The 26,037-nt window shown below is 32.9% G+C and overlaps 2 protein-coding genes across 2 annotated transcripts in view; both read left to right on the forward strand.

Moving 5' to 3' along the window:
- The first annotated feature begins 14,144 nt into the window (after nucleotides 1-14,144).
- Nucleotides 14,145-15,269, forward strand: LOC124353439 (glycine-rich cell wall structural protein 1.0-like). The gene is made up of 2 exons (XM_046803281.1): nucleotides 14,145-14,474; nucleotides 15,156-15,269. The coding sequence occupies exons 1-2, from the start codon at nucleotides 14,145-14,147 to the stop codon at nucleotides 15,216-15,218; spliced, it is 393 nt and encodes a 130-aa protein (XP_046659237.1). The 3' UTR covers nucleotides 15,219-15,269.
- A 2,956-nt stretch (nucleotides 15,270-18,225) lies between these two features.
- Nucleotides 18,226-26,037, forward strand: part of LOC124353450 — a 95,294-nt gene continuing 87,482 nt past the window's right edge. Inside the window, exons 1-3 of the mRNA XM_046803292.1 lie at nucleotides 18,226-18,340; nucleotides 18,952-19,120; nucleotides 22,471-22,599. Of these exons, the coding sequence (XP_046659248.1) occupies nucleotides 18,330-18,340; nucleotides 18,952-19,120; nucleotides 22,471-22,599 (309 nt within the window). The 5' untranslated portion in view covers nucleotides 18,226-18,329. The remainder of the gene's footprint in view (nucleotides 18,341-18,951; nucleotides 19,121-22,470; nucleotides 22,600-26,037) is intronic.

Raw genomic sequence — 26,037 nt, forward strand, 5'->3', positions numbered from 1 at the left:
ATTTGATCAAACAATTACAAATATGGGTTGCATTAAACGAAATTAAAGGTAGTAAAAGTAATTTTTAACTGTTGCTTTATTTAAAGCTGTTTCGGTTATGTTGGTAAATGATTTATAGTATTCTATTTATGCAATAAATTATAATAGCACAGTTGAATACTACTAATACTTTGCAAAGCCCTTCTTCAAGCCCACGAACACCTTACAGGTGATCAAAATGTTCTAATCGTTGCCAATTCAAAGCTCCACCAGCCCTCTGAAGCTGTCTACTGAGAGCTGGTGAAATGGAAGCTACTACATTTCTTACTATTTACAACATATCCTCTTCACTAGTTGATCTTGTAGCACAAACTATACACTTCAACCGCCTCTAAAGATAGTAGTTCAAAGGTTAGATCTGAAGAACGGGTGGGATAACCGACTGTAACACCCCGCCTATATATTTATTAGGAAATTGTCCATTAAATTTATTACGAACAGCAATAGCATAACGTGGAGGGGCGCCATCCTGCTGCAACCACATTCTTTGTCTCATTAAGAAGACCCATAAGTAGGTTAGGCAAAACTTCGTTTAGAATATAATTTTACTCCATTCAAATTTTGTTTAAATAAGTGAGGGGAAATTATTCTGTTTCCAATTATGCCACACTACGTGTTCAGCGCCCAATACCTTTGATTGATTGTCTACCTTTACGCATCCAACGTGGATTCTCGAAGGACCAATAACGTAGGTTATGGCGATTCATCTCGCCGTTACTTTTAAATATCGTCTCATCACACCAAAGGACATCATTAAAGGATTCAGGGTCTTAATTCATTTTCTTTTTGGGAACAACAACAAAACAAAAGTTGATACGGTGAACATAGTCATCTTTGCTAAGGTCTTGATGTAACTATGTCTTGTAGGAGTGACTCTTGTTTTCTTGAAGTATTCTCACGTATGTTGTTTCATTCAACCCTACTGAATTAGTTGTTTCAAAATTATTACACAAGGTGACAAATTATGACAAATCCGACATTTTTATTATTGTTTACCAGAAGAACAAGCCACACCTTATAGGCTGACAAAGATTGACGGTCATATTCCAGAGAAGCTAAAAACGTAGGAACATGAGGATAAGGCAAACAACATTGTATCTTCATGGAACGACATTGAAATTGGGCTAGTGAACTTTGTATTAGAGAATAATAAGAGTTTGAGGACCTGTAACAGTTTTACGAGTTCTATAAAGACATTGTTTAGATAATGGTGATTGTTTCGATAAGATTGTTAGTATACAAATTGTAAAAAATCAAATGAAATGGTTATACTTGCGTACAGAACCGAAAACTCTTGAGATAAAGCCAAAGCTTGGATACAAAAACTTTTGTTTTTTTTACTACCTTCAATTTTGAGTCATGCAAAACCGTAAGATTGTATTTAATATTTTTTAACTATACAATACTAAGTTTAAAAAATATATATAATTTGTAACTATCGAAATCATGGGAACTTAATTTTCGTAGTTATTTTTTGAAGGGTAGGTCATCAAATATATATTTTGGGTAAAATGTAGAGTTTTATAAGTTGTTCATTCAAGTAACAATAAAAAAATGTTAAATCAGTTTTTAGAGTTTCAACATCTTTTAAATTTATACCAAGATAAATAGACAACATTTTCTTGAAATTATATGTGTCAAGAGACCTTTAAAACGAGGTACCACACGCCTCACCTTTACATATAAAACTTTCCCAAATATGACCACCCACGTCCCAAAAATGCCCCTTAGAAATTTTTGGGAGATTCAAAATAATTGTATCGAATTCTTTGGCCATAAAATAGGGTTCAGGGGGGACAGTTTAAATGCATTTGTTATACCGCTGCAACCAGTCACACAGGTGTATTATATAATATAAAATATTCATCCTATATAATATTACCACCGCAACACACTGTGGTTACTCATTCTTTAAATTTCACAGATAGTAGCTTCTCCATAACCTAATTATTTTATAGAGAAACTATGAAGTATGTGCATAAATTTGGTAATTTTTAACATTACAATTTCTGCATATTACTGTAGTTAGTGCGTGAATTATTACTGTAGGAAGTAAAGGTATGGGTGAGCATAGCCACGCACTTTAGAATGTCAGAATGAATTTAAATTCAATTTTCAGAATTGTGTAGTACTTCTTTGAGCTGTATACACTTTTTACTGACGTAGCAAGAACAGTATCAACAATAAATATTGTGGTGTTTATATAAACTTGAGAATGATACAACATTTATTGTTATGGAACAATTTATTTAAAACATTTTGGACGTAAAATTTTTTTTATTTTTATTTAATTCCATAAATAAAAATTAAAATAACAGACTAATTATAGCCACTTTATGCCATACGTGTATCAAGTATTTTATTAAAATATTTATCATTTGTTTATGAACTGAAAATTCAGATTAATTTCCCTTAACATGAATAAATCATATCGTTAATGGATATACCAATTCAATTTAGCAATTACTAACTACGTGTTTCAGACAAACACATGCTGAGAACTCTGTGCTTGTAAATTGGATTAAATGTAATCAACGTGTTTATTGTCAATTAAAACATTGCGAGTTTTTACCAATGCGATTTTAAAAACATTCCTTTAATAAGTCTGGGTGTGGTTTAGCTCAATGTAATACATGTTTACGTAATTTATAAAGTGATCATAAAAAACCAAGGAAAACAGGCACAAGTAACATTTTCTGTTAGGATGTAATTGTGTTTGAAAATATTTTAAACAGACAATCAGAAGAAAAATTAATAATTTTGGGAAATACCTTCTCAGGAACGTTTTTTTCTACAATTTTGTATATAACATTATTTTTATTTTACATTTTTTAGAAAACCGGTGCCTAGCGGCCTAAGGGTAGTGCCACGTTGCGCGCATTTTTCACCTTTGAAGCGACTAAAACGTAGGCCTTGAAGCGACTAAAACGTAGGCCTTGAAGCGACTAAAACGTAGGCCTTGAAGCGACTAAAACGTAGGCCTTGAAGCGACTAAAACGTAGGCCTTGAAGCGACTAAAACGTAGGCCTTGAAGCGACTAAAACGTAGGCCTTGGAGCGACTAAAACGTAGGCCTTGGAGCGACTAAAACGTAGGCCTTGAAGCGACTAAAACGTAGGCCTTGAAGCGACTAAAACGTAGGCCTTGGAGCGACTAAAACGTAGGCCTTGGAGCGACTAAAACGTAGGCCTTGAAGCGACTAAAACGTAGGCCTTGAAGCGACTAAAAACGTAGGCCTTGAAGCGATTAAAACGTAGGCCTTGAAGCGACTCAAACGTAGGCCTTGAAGCGACTCAAACGTAGGCCTTGGCGAATAAAACGTAGGCCATGGAGCGACTAAAACGTAGGCCTTGGCGACTAAAACGTAGACCTTGGAGCGACTAAAACGTAGGCCATGGAGCGACTAAAACGTAGGCCTTGAAGCGACTCAAACGTAGGCCTTGAAGCGACTAAAACGTAGGCCATGGAGTGACTAAAACGTAGGAAAAATTATATAACTTCAGACGTACAACGTCCTTAAACATGATTTGCTAAAACGAGAAGGTTTGGGGTCTAATAAATACTGTGCGTCTTACTAAAGTCCAGAATCAGACTTTAATGTATGATATACAACTACAAACAAAAGATGCATTACACTGTTTCCAATATTAGACACCAACTTCAACTATATATTTATAACTGATGTATGTAAAGTACTGTTTCTGTCATAATTTCAATTAAATTTACAGCCAGAAGGTACATCATACCCAGATGATTTATCTTTCTAAGATCTAACTACTGAGTAACACGCATTTAGTAGCAGATGGCGTTTCACAAGAACCTTGAATTGTTTTGAATCGTTTAATTGTCTGACTGCTTCTGGGCGCTATTGATTAGCCTGACACTAACCTATACCAACTAAGGCTTGGCAGCCGTCTCTCGATAGCTCATAAAACTTAATATGCAGATAAATGAGTTTATTCTGAACCATGTCGCAGATAAAACAGCAGAATACTATAAAATAAAACATCCAGAAGCTAAAGTGAAAGCATTTCTAAATTACTCTAATGTATATTAATCAATGATTCTGACCACTTACATATTAGTAAATGACATATAAATAACCACTCAATTTTTTAGTACGTAGTGCTTCCAACGTCTATTTCCATATCCAAAATTTGGGTTTATAACTCAAACCCTATTGGCGTGATCGTTTCAGGAAAGTTATCGGTTCATGAACATTCTTAGAAATTGGGTAAATTACATCTCCTAGAAAATAGCTTGATCCAAATAAAACAGGTGATAGCCATTACAAATTCAGTCTATATGTAACAAAATTGGCGTTTGAATTTAAATTATTTGCTTCCGTATCCCTTTTAGTAGAATTTAGAATATATACATTCAAGGTATATTATTATTTAACTTGTAACTTTTTAAGTCAATACTTTCAGCTTTGTTTAAACTAGTTAACTGGTTATTTTTATATATCATACATAACTTGGCTGAGCGTCAGCGAAGCATTATAACCCACGAGAAAAGGATACAGTAGGGAAGACGAAACTTGAAAACCGCAATGTACCTCTTATCCCCGAACTTAAGGTACTTACTTTGAGGGCCTGGGCGAGCCGAAGGCGAGTAAAGAGTTTATAAGACTCATCCCTCCTTTTCTATTCAGCTACCGTATGTTTAGGGCTCGTTATTCCTTCCTGTGTGTATCGAATATTTATTCAGTAGTGAATATTGTATATTAAATTGAGTTGAACATTTAACATTGAATATAGATCCGTTCAGTAGTGTCGGAGAATCCGTGATAAGTCAATGAGTGGTATTTGGTTTTGTTGAAAAAGCTCCATCAAAAAAACATGTCCGCTAAGAAAATATCGCAATATGTGCGTTAAAACCTCTTGTTATACTGGTTTGTATTATGTGGCAAGTAGTAATTATTACATTGCGTAGATTTGTATACCAATCATCGTTGTATTGATTACTTATGATGGCTAATAACCTAGGCATGGCGATGTCTATGCGTATATGAGGTATTTGAAGCCTAAGTATATAAACCATGAATTCATTACAAATAAATTTATTGTATTTATATTGTTATTTCTGAGACTCTGTAACATAGAAAGTATCAATTGTTCTGTAAAACAAATAACTGTTCAGTATTTGAAGAATGCGAAGGGAATTTTCCCCTCCTAAGGTCTGCAATGATGTGTATGGGCTATAGTAATAATCATAAAACCCACCTGCTAATCCTATGAACCTGTTCTCAGTAGACGTGACTCAGATGAACATCCATGTCACTCGCTAGTTCATAGTCAGTCCTCTAGTGTGCTAGTTAAGTGTGTTATATACGTGTAAATATTGTGTGCTATCGGCAGCACTGCGAACTTTTTGTAACAATGATTTCAAATTGTTTATTTTGAATCATTATAGCGGTCCTGACTGCTGTTAGTATGACGGATATATTTCCGTTGCTAAAGCCTCAATTTTTGCTATCTAGATTAAACTTATTTATTTCAACTCCATAACTAATTGATATACTGAGTTTCTTTTATTGAGTTAGTATGGAATAGGTTGAATTGACATCATCAGTGGTCAATTTGCAGGGGTCAATAAAACAAAGCTATTCTTTATTCTCTGAAAAGTGAAAGGTCATTGCTACGTTAACTTGTCGTAAAGAGTGGCCAATTTATTACAAACTAGTTGCTTCTCGCAGTTTCACAAGTAATTTTTATAATCGAAATCTTTATAACACTTAATTAGTAAAAGCACTTATGATGTAATAATGGAGTGCTATAATATTTGCCAAACGTAAGTAGGCGCACATCAGGTACATATTATTTCAGTGTTAATGCTTAAGTGTATAAGAATATACTTTGACTCATATAACTTTTGGCACGTGTAGGAGCATTTTTTGTTCAAACTACAGTAATTATATTTCGAAAGCCTGTGGTATCTTCCTTGTTACCTCGATCCAAAACAAAAATACATCATTGAGATTACCTTGGTATCCCGATGAAAAAAATACACACACGCGCGCGCGCGCACACATTTAATTTATTATTATTTTTTACATTTAATTATTATTTTAGAAACCGTTCCAGATACAAACAATTATTTATAACAAACATTTAGGGAATGTGATACGCATTCCAGAACACATGTCTTTTCTAGCTTTATAAACATCAAAAGTTGTGATTTTTAAGTTTGAAAGGCCACCATGCTTAAAAGAAATGATGTACCAAACTGGAAAAATGAATTTAGTGCATATACATTTTATAAGATCAATTTCTTGTACTAATTCATTGTTTGAATATTTATCAGTATTCCTATTACTAGTTCATGGTGATAGAATAATTCTTGTAGGATTTACATGTAATCGATATCTTGAAAGCTGTTTGAGATATGAAAACATTTTTAATAACAAAATTTAGACTTAATTTTTTCTCTAGGTTCACAAATAATGGAGTTTTCAATTTGTGTAAGATTTAAACGGCCGCCGTATTGAATCAAAGCAGCCCAACGAATATAGCCGAGATATTTATTATATAAATGTTTGTAAATAGTTTGAATTTATTTGGCCTTTTTTGGGAGAATGTTGTACACAAAACCTACCTCATTATCGTTTTACTTTAGTTGTTATTACATCACTATTAGTCATATTATAATTACAGTACAATAACAACAGATAAAAGATACATACACTTGTGTCTTCGCGGGGCAAGTACTTTTTTTGATTCAATGTTTATTGAAAAATTAAATTAGGCTATTGCTATTTATACAAATTTGATTAATATGTATTATATATAATTTGATTATATATATATATTAAATATAAAAAATGCAGAAATATGTTTAAGCTCAGATACAAAGAATAAACGAAATTCAGACTTTTGAGAATATTAGTTCAAAAAGATATTTTCTAAAGTTAAATATATTATTTAATAACATGTCAAACGGATCTGTATTTTCAGTTGTATCGAAACAAATAGGCTGTTTCCAGCGTTACCAATAAACATATTTCTACTCTTGAACCTTTTTGAAAGAAAGAAAGGGGATTAATCCTTGACAAATGTTGTATGATTCCAATTCCACAATGAAAGATACATTTGTTCCCTGGCTCTTAGCCATTTTTATGAAACGATTAACATCAGTTTCCAAATTGACCTCCCAATACGTTTATAATTATTCAATTCATTTGTGTCTTGAAAAAAGTAAAGATATTTAAGTAGGTAGTGAAAAATATCTTAAATTGGTTTCACTCTTTAATTATTATGCTGTTTTTCGGAGGTTATTTAAGTAACAATTCTTTACCTCTGCCGAGGTAAAATTATTCAATTTGAAATATAATTACAGTTAATATCGGACTAAATCGGCATTACAATCCAATCAACTCAAATCAAATTAAAATTAGAGGCTGTATTTAATTCCCTTTCGTCAGTCTCAACAGAAATGTCTCCGATTTGGTTTTAATTTATCTTTCCTCAATGTTGTAACAAGTATTGATATTAAACTATATTGAAATATTATATTAGAAATTATAAGTCCTTACTAAACATATTTTATCGTTTATTTTCTAAAATGAAAATTTTTGATCATTTCAAATGTTTAATGCAAGTGTGGAAGTTCAACTGCATGATATCGGCTCCTCTAGTGACAAATTGCTACAAAAACATCATATAAACCAAGCATCGACTTGAAGAGGGAGACTGGTGCACAACTGCATCAATATATTGTACATTAAGCTAGATAAACTGACTGACACGTTCACTTTTTGATTGGTGTATTACAATAATTCACCTCCTAAAGTATTTGGCTGCTTGAAAATGGATAAATCACAAGGACTATATTTCCTTGGAAATCTTAATAAAACAGGAATTTTCTAATTAATTATAATAGTGGTTTGGGCCAAAAAGCTTACTACTTTAAAGTGGATGGAAGTGCCAAATATAACAAATTCAACATCATACTATTCTGTGATAATTGTTTATACACTGTTCGTACACAGACAGAGTAGTTGAATAGTACATTTATTATTTCTATTTCCATTTTAAATTGTATTTAGTCCTTAGTATTAGGAATTGGTCTACTGCTATTATCGAAACAATTATAATACACTGTTGTAAAACAAGTATTTGTCAAATTTTACACTGACGAAAACGAGGAGAACATTTTTCCATTATATTTATCCATTTGGTCATACCATTGTATTATTGCTTAGTAATAAAATCATAATACGATTAATTCTTTTAAAAAATTAAATAATATATTAGTATTTAAGGTAGATGTACGTTAAGGCTGAAATAGGCAGTTCTGAGAAGCCTACTTCAAAAGACAACTAAGATGGGTTTATAAAAGTCGATTCTGTGTGCGCCGTGAAGCGGTTATATCCGGTTACAGGCAGAACAGAACGAACTTTTCTGCATCGTGTTAAAAGTCTTGTATTCCATCAACTAGCCTTTGATATTGCAAATAAATGGTTCTGAATGCGTTAGATTAAGTGATCCATGGGCTATCGTAAGTTTCAACTATCGTGAACTTCGGCTTGTTAATTTTTTCCATGTCTTCTAATTTGTTCATGTATAGATTAGTAGTATTTACTTTTAAAATTGTATGCTGTCACCACACTATCAATGTCTGCTTGATTATAATAAATACTGTATGTGAATTTGCTATAAAAATGGATTATTTTCAGATACTAAAATGTTTTGTGAAATGATGAATTGAATAACTAAAATGAGATATTGACCTAAAACAATGAATTTTGTAATTTTCTGTCCTTCGATAACAAAGCACATAAGAGGAAAGACGAACATGTGTACAAAGATCCATATTATGTACTTATGTACTTTTGAAAATTTTGTGATGGTGAAGCCCGTCATTAACAATATCTCTGTGTTTCTCAAATTTTCGTTATCAGTTATGAAAATATTCAAAAGAATTCGTCTTAAACGAATCTGTAAAGCTCATGTGGAACCCTAATAATAATTTTAACCTTTTAAAAGTTCTGAATTTGATCAAAACTAAGCGGGCAACTAAGAACTAAGTGACGTGTACAGGTTATCGTAACGACGATAAAACCCACCCGTCAGTGAATCCCAGTGAACCGGTTCTCAGTTCAGGCGACTCAGATGTTATTCGCTATTCCATAGTCTGTCCTCTGGTGTGCTAGTCAAGTGTGTTACGTACGTGTAAATATTGTGTGCCATGGTAGTATTGTGAATGTTCTGTAATTGTGATCTCAAATTGTGTACTTTGGATCTTTATACTGGTTCTTACTGCTGTCGGTATGTCGGAAATAAGGCGTCTCTAAAGGCCTTTTCTTTTGTTATCTACATAAAACTTATTTATTTGAACTACCTTAATTAATTGATATGTGTTCCTTTTGTTAATAAAACTTTATTCTTTATTTTCTCAGAAAAGTGAAAGGTAAACCCATAAAATATAATATTTTGTTTCGCAGAGAGTTTTACTCCTGAGTTATCCAACGAAGCTTAAGCCTACTGAAAATACTGGATAAAGAAGTCTTAGCTTTTATTCGCACACGTAGTTGTTTTATCGTGTAATTGCTTGTTTTAACTATGTTTATACATCTCTTTCAAATAGGCAAATAAAATAATCACAGACATATAACAGAAGTGACACTCATATAGAGTGTAACACTTCAGGTATGTGGATAACATTAACTAAAGGTAAATTGTGTGCGAGATTAAAACACACACACAGTCATAGCTCTCATGTATTTTTACAAGTTTAAAAATGTCAAAAAACAGAAAGGAAGAAAATTGAAAATGTGTAAAATTTTAGCGATGCTCGTACATCTAAATAATTACCAGGTAGTACACTCCAAAAAAATACAAATCACATAATAATCGTATTTATCCATATAAAGTATTCATTATTATAATTTTGAAAGCAAGAAATATCAAAAAATATTTTTGTAAAAACGCGTGAAAAAAATTTAATTTTAAAGGCTTTCATCTTTTATATGAAATTGCAAAACAAGAGTACAATATGAGAGTACAATAACATGAAATGTATAATTTTATCCAAAAATTAAAGAGTAACAATACAAATAATCGGTTAATCGGAGTAATCTATAATCGGTTTTTAGTTTATCGATTTATCATAAATGTATAATTATAACAATTACGTCTGCTGACTCAAAATAAAAGTAAGAAATAAAATTATTCTGTTTTAAACCATGGCGCTTTAGCAGTCTTTGGTTCATAATCCTGAAAACGGTAGAGTTAATCATAATAATAATAGGAATAAGTGCCAACTCATTTAGGTTTGTTCTTACATTTTAAGCATTTCAAACTAAAAGATTTACAATCTAATATCATCATATTAAAACAAAAACTGTTATTCAACATTACTAGTAGTCTAACCATAGATTCTTCCATATTCACATAAAAAATCTAAGTATGATAGATTTGTGTGTAGTATAATTAGGAATAATTCATGTTCTCGGTACTTACTTTAGTTGCCTGTATAAAGGTGAGGTGACAAATGGCGAGGGAGACATTAATTACGTCTCCTGTACATAACAGAGGCGGAGATTAATTACCGCCATTTCTCCAGGCCTCTTGCACACTTGACACTACATCCATTAATTTGTGTTAAGTGGCGAAAAGTGCGGTAACGATTTGCAAAGTTCAACTTTATTCTTGGTGACGCAGTTCAGAGAACAATTTGGGATTTATACGTCATAGAAACTTGATTTGTCAATGTTGTTCTACGTCTATGTTTCAACTTTCCTTGACAATTTTTAATAGTAAGAATATTTCTTCACTTTTACTGTATGAGTTTTATCTTTCATAAAATGGATTTATGATTAATACGATGTAATCTGTCTTTATGTATTCTTTATGAGCGCTTTGCTGTTTAAATCTCTCAACAGGGTTTGTAAAGTCTATGTTGACAATAGTTTAATACTATATCAAATCAAATCAAATAAAATCAGCTTTATTGCAGCGACAATATTACAATGTATAGCAAACGTCACAAATTTTAATCTAAAATTGATTACATTCATGCCACAAAATTCTCATTCACACATACAATTTTACACTTCGCACCTTTCATCCTTCGCCAATATATCCCACTTTAAACAGCAGAATCAGTCGTGTAATTGGGCGGTCTCTCAGTTAAATGCTAAAAACTCCCCTGCATTATAAAATGCTTGTAACACCAAGAGGTGTTTAAGGCGCCTTTTGAACGCCTTGGGCGTTAGGGAATTTTTTATTGAATTTGGCAGTCAATAAAATTAACACCTGCCTGTGAGGGCAGGTGTTCAAAAACCACTGTTCTGTGGCTTGCAGTTAGTAGTAATTCTCTACCTCGTGTCTCATGCGTATGTATCTCCCGGCCGCGGCCTCTGGTTAAGGCACACTTATACATACAAAACAAAGTGGTTTCTAAAATGTACAGACACGGGAGAGTTAACAGCTGTAATTCCTTAAAAGCTTGCCTGCACGACTCTCTGAATTTTATTTTTGCAATTATTCGAATAGTTTTTTTTGGAGTTTGAATGCTCTCTGAAACTGAGAGCTTGCGCACGCTCCCCACAGGACCACTCCGTAAGACAAATGGGGGTAAATTAAGCCATAATACGCCGTTATCAGTACCTGACTTGGGCAGTATTTTGCTAAGGATCTCAAGACATAAATGCCTGAGGAAATTTTTGCACAAACATGATTGATGTGTTCATTCCAAGTCAACCCTCGATCAAGGTGTATTCCTAGGAATGTTGAAGAGAAGACTTCTTCCAGTGTGGAACCAGCTAACAAGACGGCAGATCCACAATGGTTGCCTACATCGCGCAAAGCAAAATTTAAAACGTTGGATTTTGAGGAGTTTGTTGTGAGATTGAGGCTTTGGAAGTATTGTACACAGTTATTGATGTCAACAAAGGCCTGTTGTTCCAACACTTCACTTGATCTTGCACTGAAACAGAGACTCGTATCATCAACATACTGCACTAGTCCTCCATGCAGAAGTGATGATCCTATGTCGTTGACATAAAGCAGGAAAAGCACAGGACTGAGAATGGATCCCTGGGGAACACCGTACCTCAGTTCTATTGGTTTTGACGATTGATTTGATATTTGGACAACTTGGGATCTGACTTAGAAATGAGCTAAGCCATTTAAGGGGCACGCCTCTGATGCCATGGGACCCAAGTCTGTCGAGCAGTATGCTATGGTCAACGCAGTCGAATGCTTTGGACAAGTCTAAGAACACACTCATTGTGTGGTTCCGACATTCTATTCCCTCTACAATCATATCGACAAGACTCACTACTGCGTCTGTCGTCGATTTGCCCTTTCTGAATCCAAATTGTTCATTTGAGAGCTGACTGTATTTGTCCAAAAATTGAAGCATTCTTATGAGAAAAAGCTTTTTAAAAATTTTACTCAATACTGGCAAAATTGAGACAGGCCGATAGTTATTGATTGAAAATTGATCGTCTTTTTTGAAAATTGGAACAAATTTTGCAATCTTCAGGAGGGAGGGGAAAACTCCTGTTTGGAATGAAGAATTTACCAATTTATTTAAAGGTCTCACCAAATGCTTGCAGCATTGTTTGATGAGCCATGTGGACATTAGACTAAGATCATTTGACTTTTTGGCTGGGAGCTGCTGAATAATTCGGTGAAGCTCATCCTCAGTGACAGGCGTCAGCAACATTGAGGCTGCTGGACTCTGTCTTCGCGAGGGACGTACTTGCGGTTCAGACGGCCGAGGACTTTGCCCAACAGCAACGGATGCGAAAAATTCGTTAAACTGATTGGCAACCTCAGTTCCATCCTCCACAAGTTTATTCCCATTTTTAATTTTGATTTGTTTTTTAACTTTTGTTTTATTGTTAATGATGTCCCAAGTTGTTTTTGAAATATGTTTAGAAGATAGAATAGATTTTGAGACATCGTATGCTTTCGCAGCTTGGATCACCTTCCTGTAAATGTTTTTGTATTTTTTGAAGAATGTTTTGAAATTTTCATTACAAGTACGTTTGTTAATTTCAGAGAAAAATTTCACTTTCTCTCTCGAGACCAGAATACCTTTTGTGATCCATCTGTTTTTTGACGTTTTTTCGCAAATATTAATCGTTTTTGTAGGGCGGCATGTGTTAATATGGAAATTTAGGACGTCGTTAAATGTTTTGAACTGCTGCTCTACAGATTGAGAAGAGTGAAGGAAACTCCACTTTTCTGTTGACAGGGAAGTGTTGAGGTGAGCGATGTTTTCTGGCCTTGTGTCTCTTATTGTTTGGTTAATTTTGGGCTCCCTTTCAAGTTTCATTCCACTGACGACAGCTTCTTGCCCGTAGTGGTCAGATATAGCTGTGTTTACCACAGATACCGCGACACTTGGATGATTAGTGATGATGTTGTCGATAGCCGATTGGGTTGTAGCCGTCACTCTTGTCGGAGTTTTGACTAACAACTCCAGGTCGAATGACCTAAGTAAATCAACTAATCGAACTGTGGAATGGTGTGTGTTGTCCAACGCGTCAATGTTGAAATCCCCCATCACGACATATTCCTGACGTTGATCAGTCAGGTCTGTCAGTAACTGTTCGAATTTTGAAAAAAACATATCTTCGTTTCCACTGGGAGACCTATATATTCCGATCACTACTAATTTTGATTTGTCTGTTTCAATTTTGATTCCGACTGCTTCATAATCTTTTTCGAGTGATTCTTGGATCGGAAAGGGGGCAAACGTGAAATTTTGTTTTATAAAAATAGCAACATTTCCTCCTATGGAGTAGGGTCTACAGTACGCGGAAGCCAATTTATAATTTGGAATTTTGCACAGTGCGATGTTATCACTGTTGAAACCGTTTTCAGTGACAACAAGAAGATCTGTTTTGAGATCCTCGCACATGAGTTGAATTTCTTCCAATTTGTTGGTTGGAAAGTGAGCATTTTGATGAAGTAGTTTCAGTTCAATTTATTTGTAAATTTTTGAGTATGTTCGTTTTTGAAGGCGATTGTTTGCCATTTTTGTCCGCTGATTTAAAGAGGGGTCCCTAAAAAAGCAGTCTCAATTCTTTGCCCTTGTAAATTTGAAGCTGCAGAATGGACAACAGGGCCGTTTCTTCCATCTTCCTTCATGGCGTCGTCACAAGATATCGGCATCGGGGGCTCTGGAATCAACTGTATAGAGTCTGACGGTGGCGGTGACGGTGGCGGCGGCGGTGGCAGTGACGGTGGCGGAGGCGGCGGTAGTGACGGTGGCGGCGGCCGCGACGGTGGTGGCGTCGGCGGTGGCAGTGGCGGCGGCAGTGACGGTGGTGGCGGCGGTGGCTGCAGTGACGGCGGCAGTGACGGTGGTGGCGGCGGCGGCTGCAGCATTGGTGGGACGGCAGTGCGGGTGTCAGGAGCAACCTCAGCCTTCTTGGCCGCAGCAGTCGAGGCGCTCAACTGGTTGATTTTAACTATGGTTATGTATGAAGTTGATTTTTGGTACAATTAACAGGTATTAATATAAATTGTTGCCCACATTAGCAGTTAATTGATGTGAAATAAAATCATTAAAATATTGAGCTAAATATTTGAACATACGTTCTCAAATAAAAATTAATATTGTTTATAGCTGCAGACTACAAGTTTTGATTATTCTTAACATAAGTCAATGAATTGTTGATTTAATTTGTTGAACGTTTACTTTTTGTATTGGTTTTAGATCAGTCTTATTTTAATACCAAAGTGTCATGTTTTAATGTATGTAATGTTTTTATGGTACGTACAGATTGATAAACAGTTATATCAGTTGGTTATTGGATTCTCAAGTTAAATGGTGTAGAAATAAGAGTACATTACTTATACAAAGTTTGTGTAGTGCTATTGAGTAAACCCATTTTGATTTAAGAAGATGTTTGAAATTATCTGAATAGTGATAAGTTTTTTTTTCTTATCATGTTGCTAGCTAGCTTGGGTCAGTGCTTACTATGTCAGACTGATAATTAAATGATTGCCAGATTGATCCAGACAGTGCTCAAAATATTTTGCTCATCTAATAGACCTAAAACTGTTCAACTTAACAAGGCGAAGAGTAGAATGTCAGATTGACTTTTTTATAAAAAACACATAATAGATGATAATATTATGTAATACTTCACAGGTCACCAGAGGCATTCACCTTGTGAGAGGAGTTCGTGTTATCCAGCAACAGGAAACCTGCTGATTGGTCGAGAGAATAAACTCTCTGCGTCGTCAACATGTGGTTTAAAAGGACACAGGGTAACAATATTATAACATTAAACATTATTGATGATATCTGATGTATTATCTGCAATGGTTTACCGTCCTCACTGGTCTTGTTGTAACATTATTCTGTTCAAAATACCTTGAAAAACTTTAATATTTCATCTCAATAGTTGATTAGTCTCTACCTACACTAATAACTTTACATGCGTAATATTTATGCTTTATAAGGTTCGTCTGAGTTTTTAGATTTAGATTGTAAATGTTTTCAGATCGGAAGGAATGTACATAATTTGGACATAATTTTCAAACTAGCATTGTTATTCAGAGAGGTGTGATTATTTTGTCCTGTTGTGTAGAATTCTCATTGTTCTCACTACATATGTTATCCCATTTAGACCTAATCAAGTTTCGTAATTGTCTGTAACATCTTTTGCACTGTTCTTGGAAATGTTATTGCTGATGCATAAATTAAGTTTTTGTGCTTTAATTTAGTCCCTTGATTTTATCTTCTAAGGGGACTCGGATGGGCAAAACCTTTTATTACCGAAAATTGTTTTTTTGTGATTTTGTATTCCTTGTTTCATTCTTTTTCAGAAAATACTTCACTTACGATTTTCTGATGGTTAGTTATTTTTTATAGCTGTTTTTCTAAAGAATTGCAAAGAGATTTTGACGTGCAAGTACCAGAGAGCGATGGCCAATAGGGAGGCCTATGATCATAAAGATCATTTCCACCTGCCTAAAGTGGTAATGGACAAAATAAAACCAATATTTAGGGACTTGGCTTCACCAGACCTTCTAAGGAAATGTTTACACGGAGGTACACAAAACCCCAATGAATCCGTCAACAACATAATTTGGCCTCGACTTCCTAAAAATACATTTATGCTAAGGTCAACCCTTGAACTAGGTGTATATCAGGCTGTTGCTTGCTTCAGACAAGGTAATATTGTGAGATGTTTAGCTTTAACAATTAGGCTACAAGCCTGGCAACAATTTGGTCAGACAAATTAAACAGATCCGAATCCGACAAGCAGAAAATGCCATCGAGGAATTAGAAAAGAAATGCCGGCAGAGGGCAAAATTAACCAAATTAAGACTGGAAGAGTTGCTTGAGGAAGAAGAGGATCCAGATAACCCAGCATATGCCCCTGGATACTTTTAACTATAGTTTATTTTTGTATTTTTATAGAGTTGGTTACAATGAACTTCAAATGCGTTTTCTGTAAAACTATGTTTTTTGTTGGATAGGTACACTTTTCTCAAAAACTATTATATGTAGCCTGTTGATTCTTTTTTTAATTTGTTCCCTAAGTAATAATCTACATTTTGAATACATATTATTGCCTTATATTCAGTACTTAATTTTATACATCAGAGTAAATTGTAATTTTTTATGATATTTTTTGCATAAAAAGAAAAAAAAATGTCACACGTTTATCTGAAAAGATTTTTTATAACCCTGTATTCAAAATGTTAAGAAAAGTACAAGGAGCAGAATAAAAAAAATTAACTGGCTACCATTTATAGTTTTTAAGATAATGGTACCTAAAATTCATCAAATTAACATTGCGAGGATAGGCCCATCTGACTCCAATAAACAATAGACATAATTTAAATTATAACTTGTAAGCACTTCAATAATTCTATTACTTATTTAAAAGTAAAAAAAAAAGTAAAGAATGTCTTATTTTACCAGGCGAAGTTAGGGCTAAGAAGCCCTCTCTAACACTTAACCTGGGGACCAACGGCTTAAAGGTGACTTCCGAACCACCACCAATGGCCGCTTGCAAGGACAGGATCGCTCAGCGGTCACCTGTCCAAGCAGCAGCCACGCTCGGCGTTGCTTGATCTGGTTATCTTGCGATAACCGCCGTACCCACTACACTTATTTAATAAATTTCACGAGGAAATGACCATTCATTCTTATAATAGCAGCACTCAACTGGAGTACAGTACGTTTGAAGGTGGGTAGCCAGTCAGATGTGGGAGGTGACAGTTGTTTGTACTGTAAGAATTTGGTTAATCAAAAGTGGAGTGAGCATGGCAGTCTGTAGGTTTACTAGGTGTACTCGTTTAGTCAGTCTAATGCCATATTCTTCCTGCTATATGAAATCTAAAATTGGATCACTAAAGTCCATCCTTCATGTTATTGTAAAATGTGAATGAGTCATATATCTTTTTTATCATTTTCATTTGTTTTAATTAAACTATTAATATTTCAAACCAAAAATTTGCTGCTCCATCACTCTAAGATTAGGTGAGCAAATACACCCGTGCATAGTCTCATAGAAATGGTTGAACTGGTGGCATACCATTTCTCTTGTTGTAAAATATACAACACTACTGAGGTAATATAATCTGGTAAAAGAATATGTGTAATAAGGAGAAACTAAAATTAAAAGTTTTTATAACTGATATACATTGGAAATCCTTGGGTGGATTACTTAAGGAAGTAGAATATTACTAATTTGTTTCAAAGGGGATCGAATTAAAGATTTTATCATAAAAAGATTTGTAACAATGACGTTTCCATTAATAATTTAAGATTCCATTGGACTTGAATTGTTTTAATTTCTGAGCAAATTTTGTTATATTGTGTATTCTGAGTTTAAAATATCTATTTTATGAATACAATTATTTTTATTGTTACTTTAGCTATTATTTTAAGGAGTCGATTTTATCTGTATTTCTTATAAATTAAAATTGTAAAGAATTAAGGGAGTAAAAAAATAAAAGAATTTTACAGTACATTGTTATTACTGTACAATGTTATTCTATGACTATTTTAATTTATGACATTTTAAGTAACCTTTCTGTCTGATTGCCTTCAACAGCATTGTCCAGTCATTTGATACATGTCTGTATGGGAAAGTAATTGAGCTGTTATACAGCGGCAAAGTCTAACCGGTAATTCTAACTACTGCTGCGTCAACCTATAGTTTTTAGTTTTTTTATGATGTTTTAGGAACGCTACTGTATTGTGACACTTTTAGAAGAGAGGAAGAAGTGTTTCTGGTGCGATTCACGTTCTCAGGCAAGCACGCAATCAGCTCTCAGCCACAGAATTGAGAATATTGTATACAGGATGAACCTATGGTAATCCTTGTAATTTTAACTTTTATACTTTAAATGGATTAAAGATAATTAGCCACAGGAATGTGATCTTTAAATGTACAGGCATTTTCTGGGATATTATTAGAATTGAGGCCGAAATGGTGTGTTTTCGTACTATACTTTTGCAACGTTAAATTACTAACTCATTAAAGTTCACTTCAAGAACATACTGAATATAATAACAATTTAATTAAATTTCAGTTAAATAACAGTGAATAATCAAATATATAAAATAAAATTACCAGGAATGTTATGTTCTTTAGGAGAAACAAACATAAAGTCATAATATACAAAAATTTATGTTAGCATCCTATCTAAAAATAGTTTCTGAAAGTATGTGAGGGTCACATTTTTGAGAAGGACTCCTAAGACACCTCTTCTTCCTACTAGGTTATTTATCCTCTCCAGACACCCCCCACCCTGTAGCCTCTACTTGGTTGTAAAAGGTAGCTCCAAAATGTTATAAAAGGTAGCTAAAAAAAAACAGTTTGATTTGTCTGGAAATAGTATGATGTTTAAGGATTAGCCTGTACAAGTTGTTTTTATGCCCATGCATTATTACAATCTCACAAGTTATTTTGGTTGTCTTTCAGGACAAACAAACGGACATGGTGGCAGTCAGAGAACGGAGTAGAAAATGTCACCATTCAGTTAGACTTGGAGGCTGAATTTCATTTTACACATCTCATAATAACTTTCAAAACATTCCGTCCAGCAGCGATGTTAATTGAATATTCAAACGACTTTGGAAAAACATGGCAGGTAGACTGTTTGTTTGTATCATACAATATTCTTAATATTGTAAATTAATTAACGTTACTTATGTTATGGGTGTTGCTGAAGACCAAATATTTTCCCAATTATTTGTTTGCATTGCAATAAAAAAATAATTGTAGTAATGCAGATAGAAGGCTATGATTGTCTAGCTCATAAACTCACTAGGTCAGGTCAGTGGTCAAGGTAAATTATTATATGTTAAAAACAAATTTTTACCGATAGTTCTGTAATGTAATAAATACAAATATAGTTGAAATCATTATTAAAGCATAGTTGTTCAGCTAATTCTAAAGTAAATAGGTTTTTTAAAGTGCAAAACATTAATAATTTATTGAATGTCTTTCCGATAATTCCAGATATTTTTAAACAAAGGCTGGGTCTTTTTCGTTTAAGGGCCAGCACCTTACAAACATACTATACCTGACTGACAGTGCATCGTATTTTTGGTGTTATTAGTTCGTAGGGCAGTAGTCCAGGTACTACTTCTAGTATAAACTCGTCTTATCTGATCAGTGATAAACGCGCGCCGCTTATCTTTTGCCTGTAATGAAACCTGCGTTAGTTCTGTAAAGCGTGGTGAGTTGATCTGGGCTTGGACTTTGCAAGCTTGAGTTAATTTTTTTTTCTAAAAGAGCAAACAGCGCAAAGCGCTGCGCAGCGGGCAAGCATCGCGTGATCTGAGTTTTGAATAGGCAAGCTAGGGTCTTTTGTGCTGGCCCTTAAACGAAAAAGACCTCAAAGGCTTTACGTATCTTTAATATAGATTAAACAACTCTAAATAGTTCATATAGTTTCCTAAGTCAGTATACAATGTACATTCTGTTTGTCAGTACATTCTGCTTCTCACAATGACAAATTACTTGGTCAGATGAACATTTAGTCACCCTGGAAATTTGTAATTTCTTTACTTGGACAGCTTACATTTTATTCTATAGAAGTAATTGGTCAACTGAACACTTGTTTCAACAAAGCTGTATATATATATATATATATATATATATATATATATATATATATATATATGTATATATAGAGCCCAATTTTAACTCCCTTAAAATCAATCACTTAGTTGCCTGTGCCTGACGGCGTAGCTTTACTTAACCTAGAGGTGTATAACTACTTGGATTGTAGATATTAATATTCCAGAGTATTAATATTTAAATTATCAATGAGACATCCAAGACGATATAAAATATTTTTTTATTAGTAAGCTCCAAGTGAATATTCAGTGCAATTTACTACTAAATTGGTTAACTATTAAATATTATCTGGTTTGTCTAAAATAAAAAACACAGTTCTAAATAAAAAAATGGATTTATTTTAAACTGGCAAATTAATAAGTTCAACGTTTCAGAATTTTCATCACTCTATTTTCCACAAAGAATTGACAAACCGTTTAGTGAATTTAAAAGTTCCTTTGACAAGAAATATTAATATTAATCAAATACATCAAACTAAAAATCAGAGCGCTCTTCTAAAATAAAATAATAAAGTTTTAAAATAAAAATCGAATACCACTTGGAAATAACTAAAATAAAAATGTTCACTTCTAAGTACACTCACAATTCAAAAAATAAAAATTTAAACTTATCTTTACTCTAGTTGAGCCTTAACTTTCTAGTCTCTGCAATTCAGATTACAACTCTCTCAAACTATTATTAATGTTCAATTAATTTCCAATTAATAATTCACAATAAAACAGTTCTAGTTAAATATTAACAAATTACTAAATTTCCCACTTTCAATTAAAGTTATTAATTCACCTTTCTCGCAAGATTGAACCAACTGTATTTTGTATGATTCTATTATGCTCTATTGTTCATCGAGAATTAATTATGCAGATTTCTCTGTTGTTTCTACGAATTTAATTTTTTCCTATAAAAAAAACAACAAAATTAATTTAATATCAGATCTGGAAGACAATTTCAATAAACGTACAATAAATTTGGTGCTTACCTCAAAATCCCTCGCGGAAAAATTAAGAAAATTAAAAAAAAGAAGGGCGACAATTATGAGCGGGCGCTTAAATACTTCCCTTTCTAATCAACTTTGCAGGACATCCGCGGTGTTCTCTCATTGGTCCAGATGTATCAAACAAGGAGAACAATAGTCGCAACAAGACAAGTTCTAACCAATTTAAGGCAGTCAACTTGCCTTCCTAATAATTTAAAACTACCAGTACTGACTTGCCAAAGGATTACACGTTCGTTGTTACTCTGACTTTTCACAATCTAATCTAAAATTAAATCCCAATATTTCAATCCTAAAATTTTCATTTAATTTAAGTTTTAGTAAAAAATATAAACCAATGTAGCTTTAAAAACGCTACAAGGTGGCATGTAAATTTACTGTAGTGTAGCAGTATTTTAGTCTTTGTGATGGAGTTTTTTTATCAATTGTTTGAACCTTAACTGTCATATGTATCTTTTTTTAAATATTTTAATAATAAGTATTATAAAAATTAAGTAATTAACATTTTTTCAAATTTAACTTACAAATTTATAATATCTCCAAAAGTTAAAAATTGCATTGATGTCTAAATATTAACTGTGATTTCAGTTGTATATAGCATCAATTTCATAGTGTTCAAATTTTTATGTTCGTTTAAAAATGTGTACTTTGTAGCATTTTATTCCTTAAAAAGTATTTGTATATGTCAGTTTGTAAGAAAATAGTATACATATATTTTATTTATTTAAGGGACAAATAACAAATTAATACAAATTCCTGTGCACATGATCCTAAAATATATATTTATTTAACATTCTGTTCAGAAATTAACTAGAAACTGAATAATGTATTATTAATGAGTCTATTTAACTAAACTGTTTTTATGATGAGTACACTATATACAAGTAATAAAGGGAGTCTCTTCAGAATTGTTGGATATCTTCATGTTCCAATTTACAACAAATTTTATGAAGTAAACTGATATAAAATCTTAAAAGTATCAGTATTGATATCGGTTCTTCTTTGCAGCCATGCGATTTTTTTGCGATGGAAAATATTTACTCTTTCATGTACCACTTATACAATCATGTACATTTTTGCTGTATATCCATCGATGCCAATTACACAATGGCCTTTCATGCTGGAGTTATAACTAATGTCACTTCTAAGGATGATAGTATTTCTCTAGTTATACTATATCTATCTATGATTATGAGCTCCTTTTAGCTCTCATAAATTTGCTCAGAGAAGTGGAGAAGTTACTAACAGAACTGTAACACTAGTAATTCTAAATTCAGTTAAGTTTTTTCCTACAATTTATTCATTAATAAATTCAGATGATCTCTTTTACTACAACAATGAACTGCAAATATTTTCTTTTTCAGGTCTATAGATATTTTGCCCATGACTGTGATACCTCTTTTCCTGGAGTTTCCAAGGAACCACAAAGAACTTTAACAGATGTGGTTTGTGACACAAGATATTCCTCAGTGGCCCCTGCTACAGGAGGAGAGGTAAAAATCAACCCTTTCATTGTACTTATTGGAGCTTAGTTATTATTTTGAGGCTGTTGAAATGTTGTATTTCTGTACATATTTTAAAATTAGGGGCTTGAAAGCCAAATGTATTTAGGCTGAGTTTATAATTTTAGGACTAAGATTAAGAAAAATATTAACTAAGTAAATTAATATTGCCTAATATATATATATATATATATATATATATATATATATATATATATATATTCATTAAATTTGTATAAATGGTAATAGATTAGTTTAATTAAAACAAATTGAATTACAAAAAGTACTTGCTCTGCCGGGACTCGAACCTGGATCTCTTACTTTGCAGGTGAGTGTGCTACCACTACACCACAGATCCCTTACTTTTTATAATTCAATTATATTGTCTTTGACCATTTGTATCTGCCACACACACACGCGCGCACGCACGCACGCACGCACGCACGCACGCACGCACGCACACACACACACACACACACACACACACACACACACACACACACACATATTGAATCGCAAAAAGTACTTTGTTTAATTCAAAAAGATTCAATGTTTATTGAAATTAAATAAGGCTATTGCCATTTATACAATTTAATGTGTGTGTGTGTGTGTGTGTGTGTGTGTGTGTGTGTGTGTGTGTGTGTGTGTGTGTGTGTGTGTGTGTGTGTGTGTGTGTGTGTGTTCAAATACAAAATAATAGAAAATATATATTTATGACGGTTCTAGACCACTTTTGGGTGCAACAGAAATTCAATGTCAAATCTTGTTCAATGTACCATAAATGAATCTGGGAAATTAAACAGTAAATCACGAATGAAAAATTAACCGAATCTATATATGTTTGCTTCTACTTTCTTAAGCTGTAAAATCTAATGTTGTCAAATTTAACTTTGTTTTAATCAATGAAAAAATCAAATGTTGTCGAATCTGCGAATAAACGAAAAATCTTTGAAATCTTAATACAAATTTTTACTAAAAAACAACTATAATAAAAACCTATTCTACTAAATATTCAACATGAACTCTACAAATTCTCTTGAGTTTCTAGCATTTAAAGAACTTAGCACAGGAAATAGTTATAAAGAATTCTATCAATTACCTAAACATGTTAAACAACAGTTGATATTTTCCTTAAATGAAAACGAATTCAGAAAACTTTTAAGCACTAAAAAGTGTTCAACGCAATTTATTACAGATAACTTAGAGAGTATAAATATGATAAGTGTAGTAGATGTTAAATTAAATAATAGAAAAATATTCCGATTTTTACAAAATAAACTAAAACACCAACAACCTGACATTTTTCATCGCTTTTATGCAAAATTTCATTGTTTATTTGTTGAAATATTAAGACCCCAATATCGCGATGCAAGGAATATCCACACAGCCCGTTTTTTAACAAGTCTTTGTAAACAACAAGATTTATAAAAGGAATTTATAAGAGATCACGCTTTTGTTGTAGATTGGGATAAATTATATGGAAAAAACATTTACGAAACAGATATATTGTGTGTGTGTGTGATTCTGACGAAGAAAAGAGGAAAGTTGTCCATGGACCAATTAATTACGATATGATGAAAGACACGTGAAAATTCAAAGTCAAAAAGTGCAAAACCATTTCTCGGTCGACCTTTTCTCCTCCCTCTTTCTCTTTCTCTCTCTCGCTCTCTCTTTTATGCCTATGACACGATCACTTCTGCCGTTTATAGGCTAGGACATTTATTCAGGCTAGAGAGAGAGAGAGAGAGAGAGAAGAGCGAGATACGGATAGAGAAATGGTTCCGGAATACGTACTGTATACTTCTGAACTTTTTGTTTTTCCGCTATGGCCACTCGCATTGAAACAGTTAGAACTTCCTAAACTTCCTAACCGACCAAATCGAATTCGCTGGCATATATACTAAGCAAGAAACTACAACATCCAATCGAGAAGTAAAATTTAAGAAAATAATTTGAAAATTACAAGTAACAAAATGTATGCATATTAAAAATATGTAAAATTATCTTTAATTTTAATAAAAAAAGGTTTTAAAAATGTACTTCAACACAATTTTTATTCTTAAAAGCAATCTACATTACCAACATTTTAGTTCCGAAAGAATGCGCTATATGTATTTCATGTATAAACTACTTTACTATCAATGACGTTGGAAGACACGAGGATTGATAATCGCTTCGCCTGCGTCATATCCGTTAGTGATATCACACCTTGTGAGGCACAATCGTTGGTTTACATTTATCTATTGTCATTTTTTTAAATCTCAATAATTGACTGAATACTGAAAGATCTATATTTTTCTATATATATATATATATATATATATATATATATATATATATATATATATATATATATATATTCTATATTTTTCTATCTATATCAAATCGATGATCACCAAAACATGTATAACATAGAAACGTTACGAGAATTAAAGAGAAATTTCAAAGTTGAAAAGAAAAATTTAGATCTATTTAATGATGAAAAAATTCATTCAATCGCTGAAAAACTATCCATTGAAACAAACGATAAAACTTAGTCTGAAATGATCGAAAAACCTGAAAATATCACTGATGTCGAAGTTTTATCCTATATGCACGGTCTTTTCAATCAATACATTTTAACAAATTTAAACGATCATTTAATGCCAATTGACAAATATCTATCAATTATGAGGCCCGAAATTAAAGGTTTAAACGAAAAATGTCACGAAAATTTTAAAAATATGAAAGGTTATTTATCTTTAGAATGTGAATACGAACGAATTTTAGTGAACGGTGAAACACAAACATGTCTTATGTATTTAACTATAAAAGCTGACGAAATCTTTGACGTAAACGATTTTATTACTAAACAATTTGATAAATTATCACATCGAGAACAAACGAATCATCCAAATAGAGGTTCTGGATGGACATTTAAAGGTTGTAAACAATTGGTTTTGAGCATTAACAAACACGAATTTATGAACGCTGGATCATACATCGATTTACCACAAGAGATAAAGGTAAAAAAAGCTTGTGTAAATATAAAAAAATTATTTTTACTTTATTTACTCAATAAGATGCGCTATTGAAAACCCTGACACTCGTGTTGACAGAGCAAAACAATACGAAAAATTTGTGACTGACAATATATTTTCTGGTCATTAATAAACGACTAAAATTTATATATTTTCTTATAAAAACGTACATTAAATCGATGAAAAAAAGACATAAATTTCGTAAAAAATTTGAAATTTGTTCTTAATAATAATGGCGGACTACATAAAGTATTCAGGCGATATTGAGAGGGCAGAGTTTAAAAATGTTTATCCAATTATTAAACAACATTTCAATGAACCGACTAAAAGAACTGAGTTTAATATTGATTTTGGAGATAATTTTTGCTCGTCTAAATTTCAGTTTTATATTTCTGGAACTTTAACAAAA

The sequence above is a fragment of the Homalodisca vitripennis genome, chromosome 1 (genome assembly GCF_021130785.1).
Source record: "Homalodisca vitripennis isolate AUS2020 chromosome 1, UT_GWSS_2.1, whole genome shotgun sequence".
In the NCBI taxonomy this organism is placed as follows: domain Eukaryota; kingdom Metazoa; phylum Arthropoda; class Insecta; order Hemiptera; family Cicadellidae; genus Homalodisca; species Homalodisca vitripennis.

Excerpts from the sequence above, each read along its gene's own strand:
- LOC124353439 (XM_046803281.1), top strand. The coding sequence starts at position 14,145 with ATGGCGTCGTCACAAGATATCGGCATCGGGGGCTCTGGAATCAACTGT. Across the intron at positions 14,475-15,155 it reads ACTGGTTGATTTTAACTATG|GTCACCAGAGGCATTCACCT; the intron begins GTTATGTATGAA and ends AATACTTCACAG.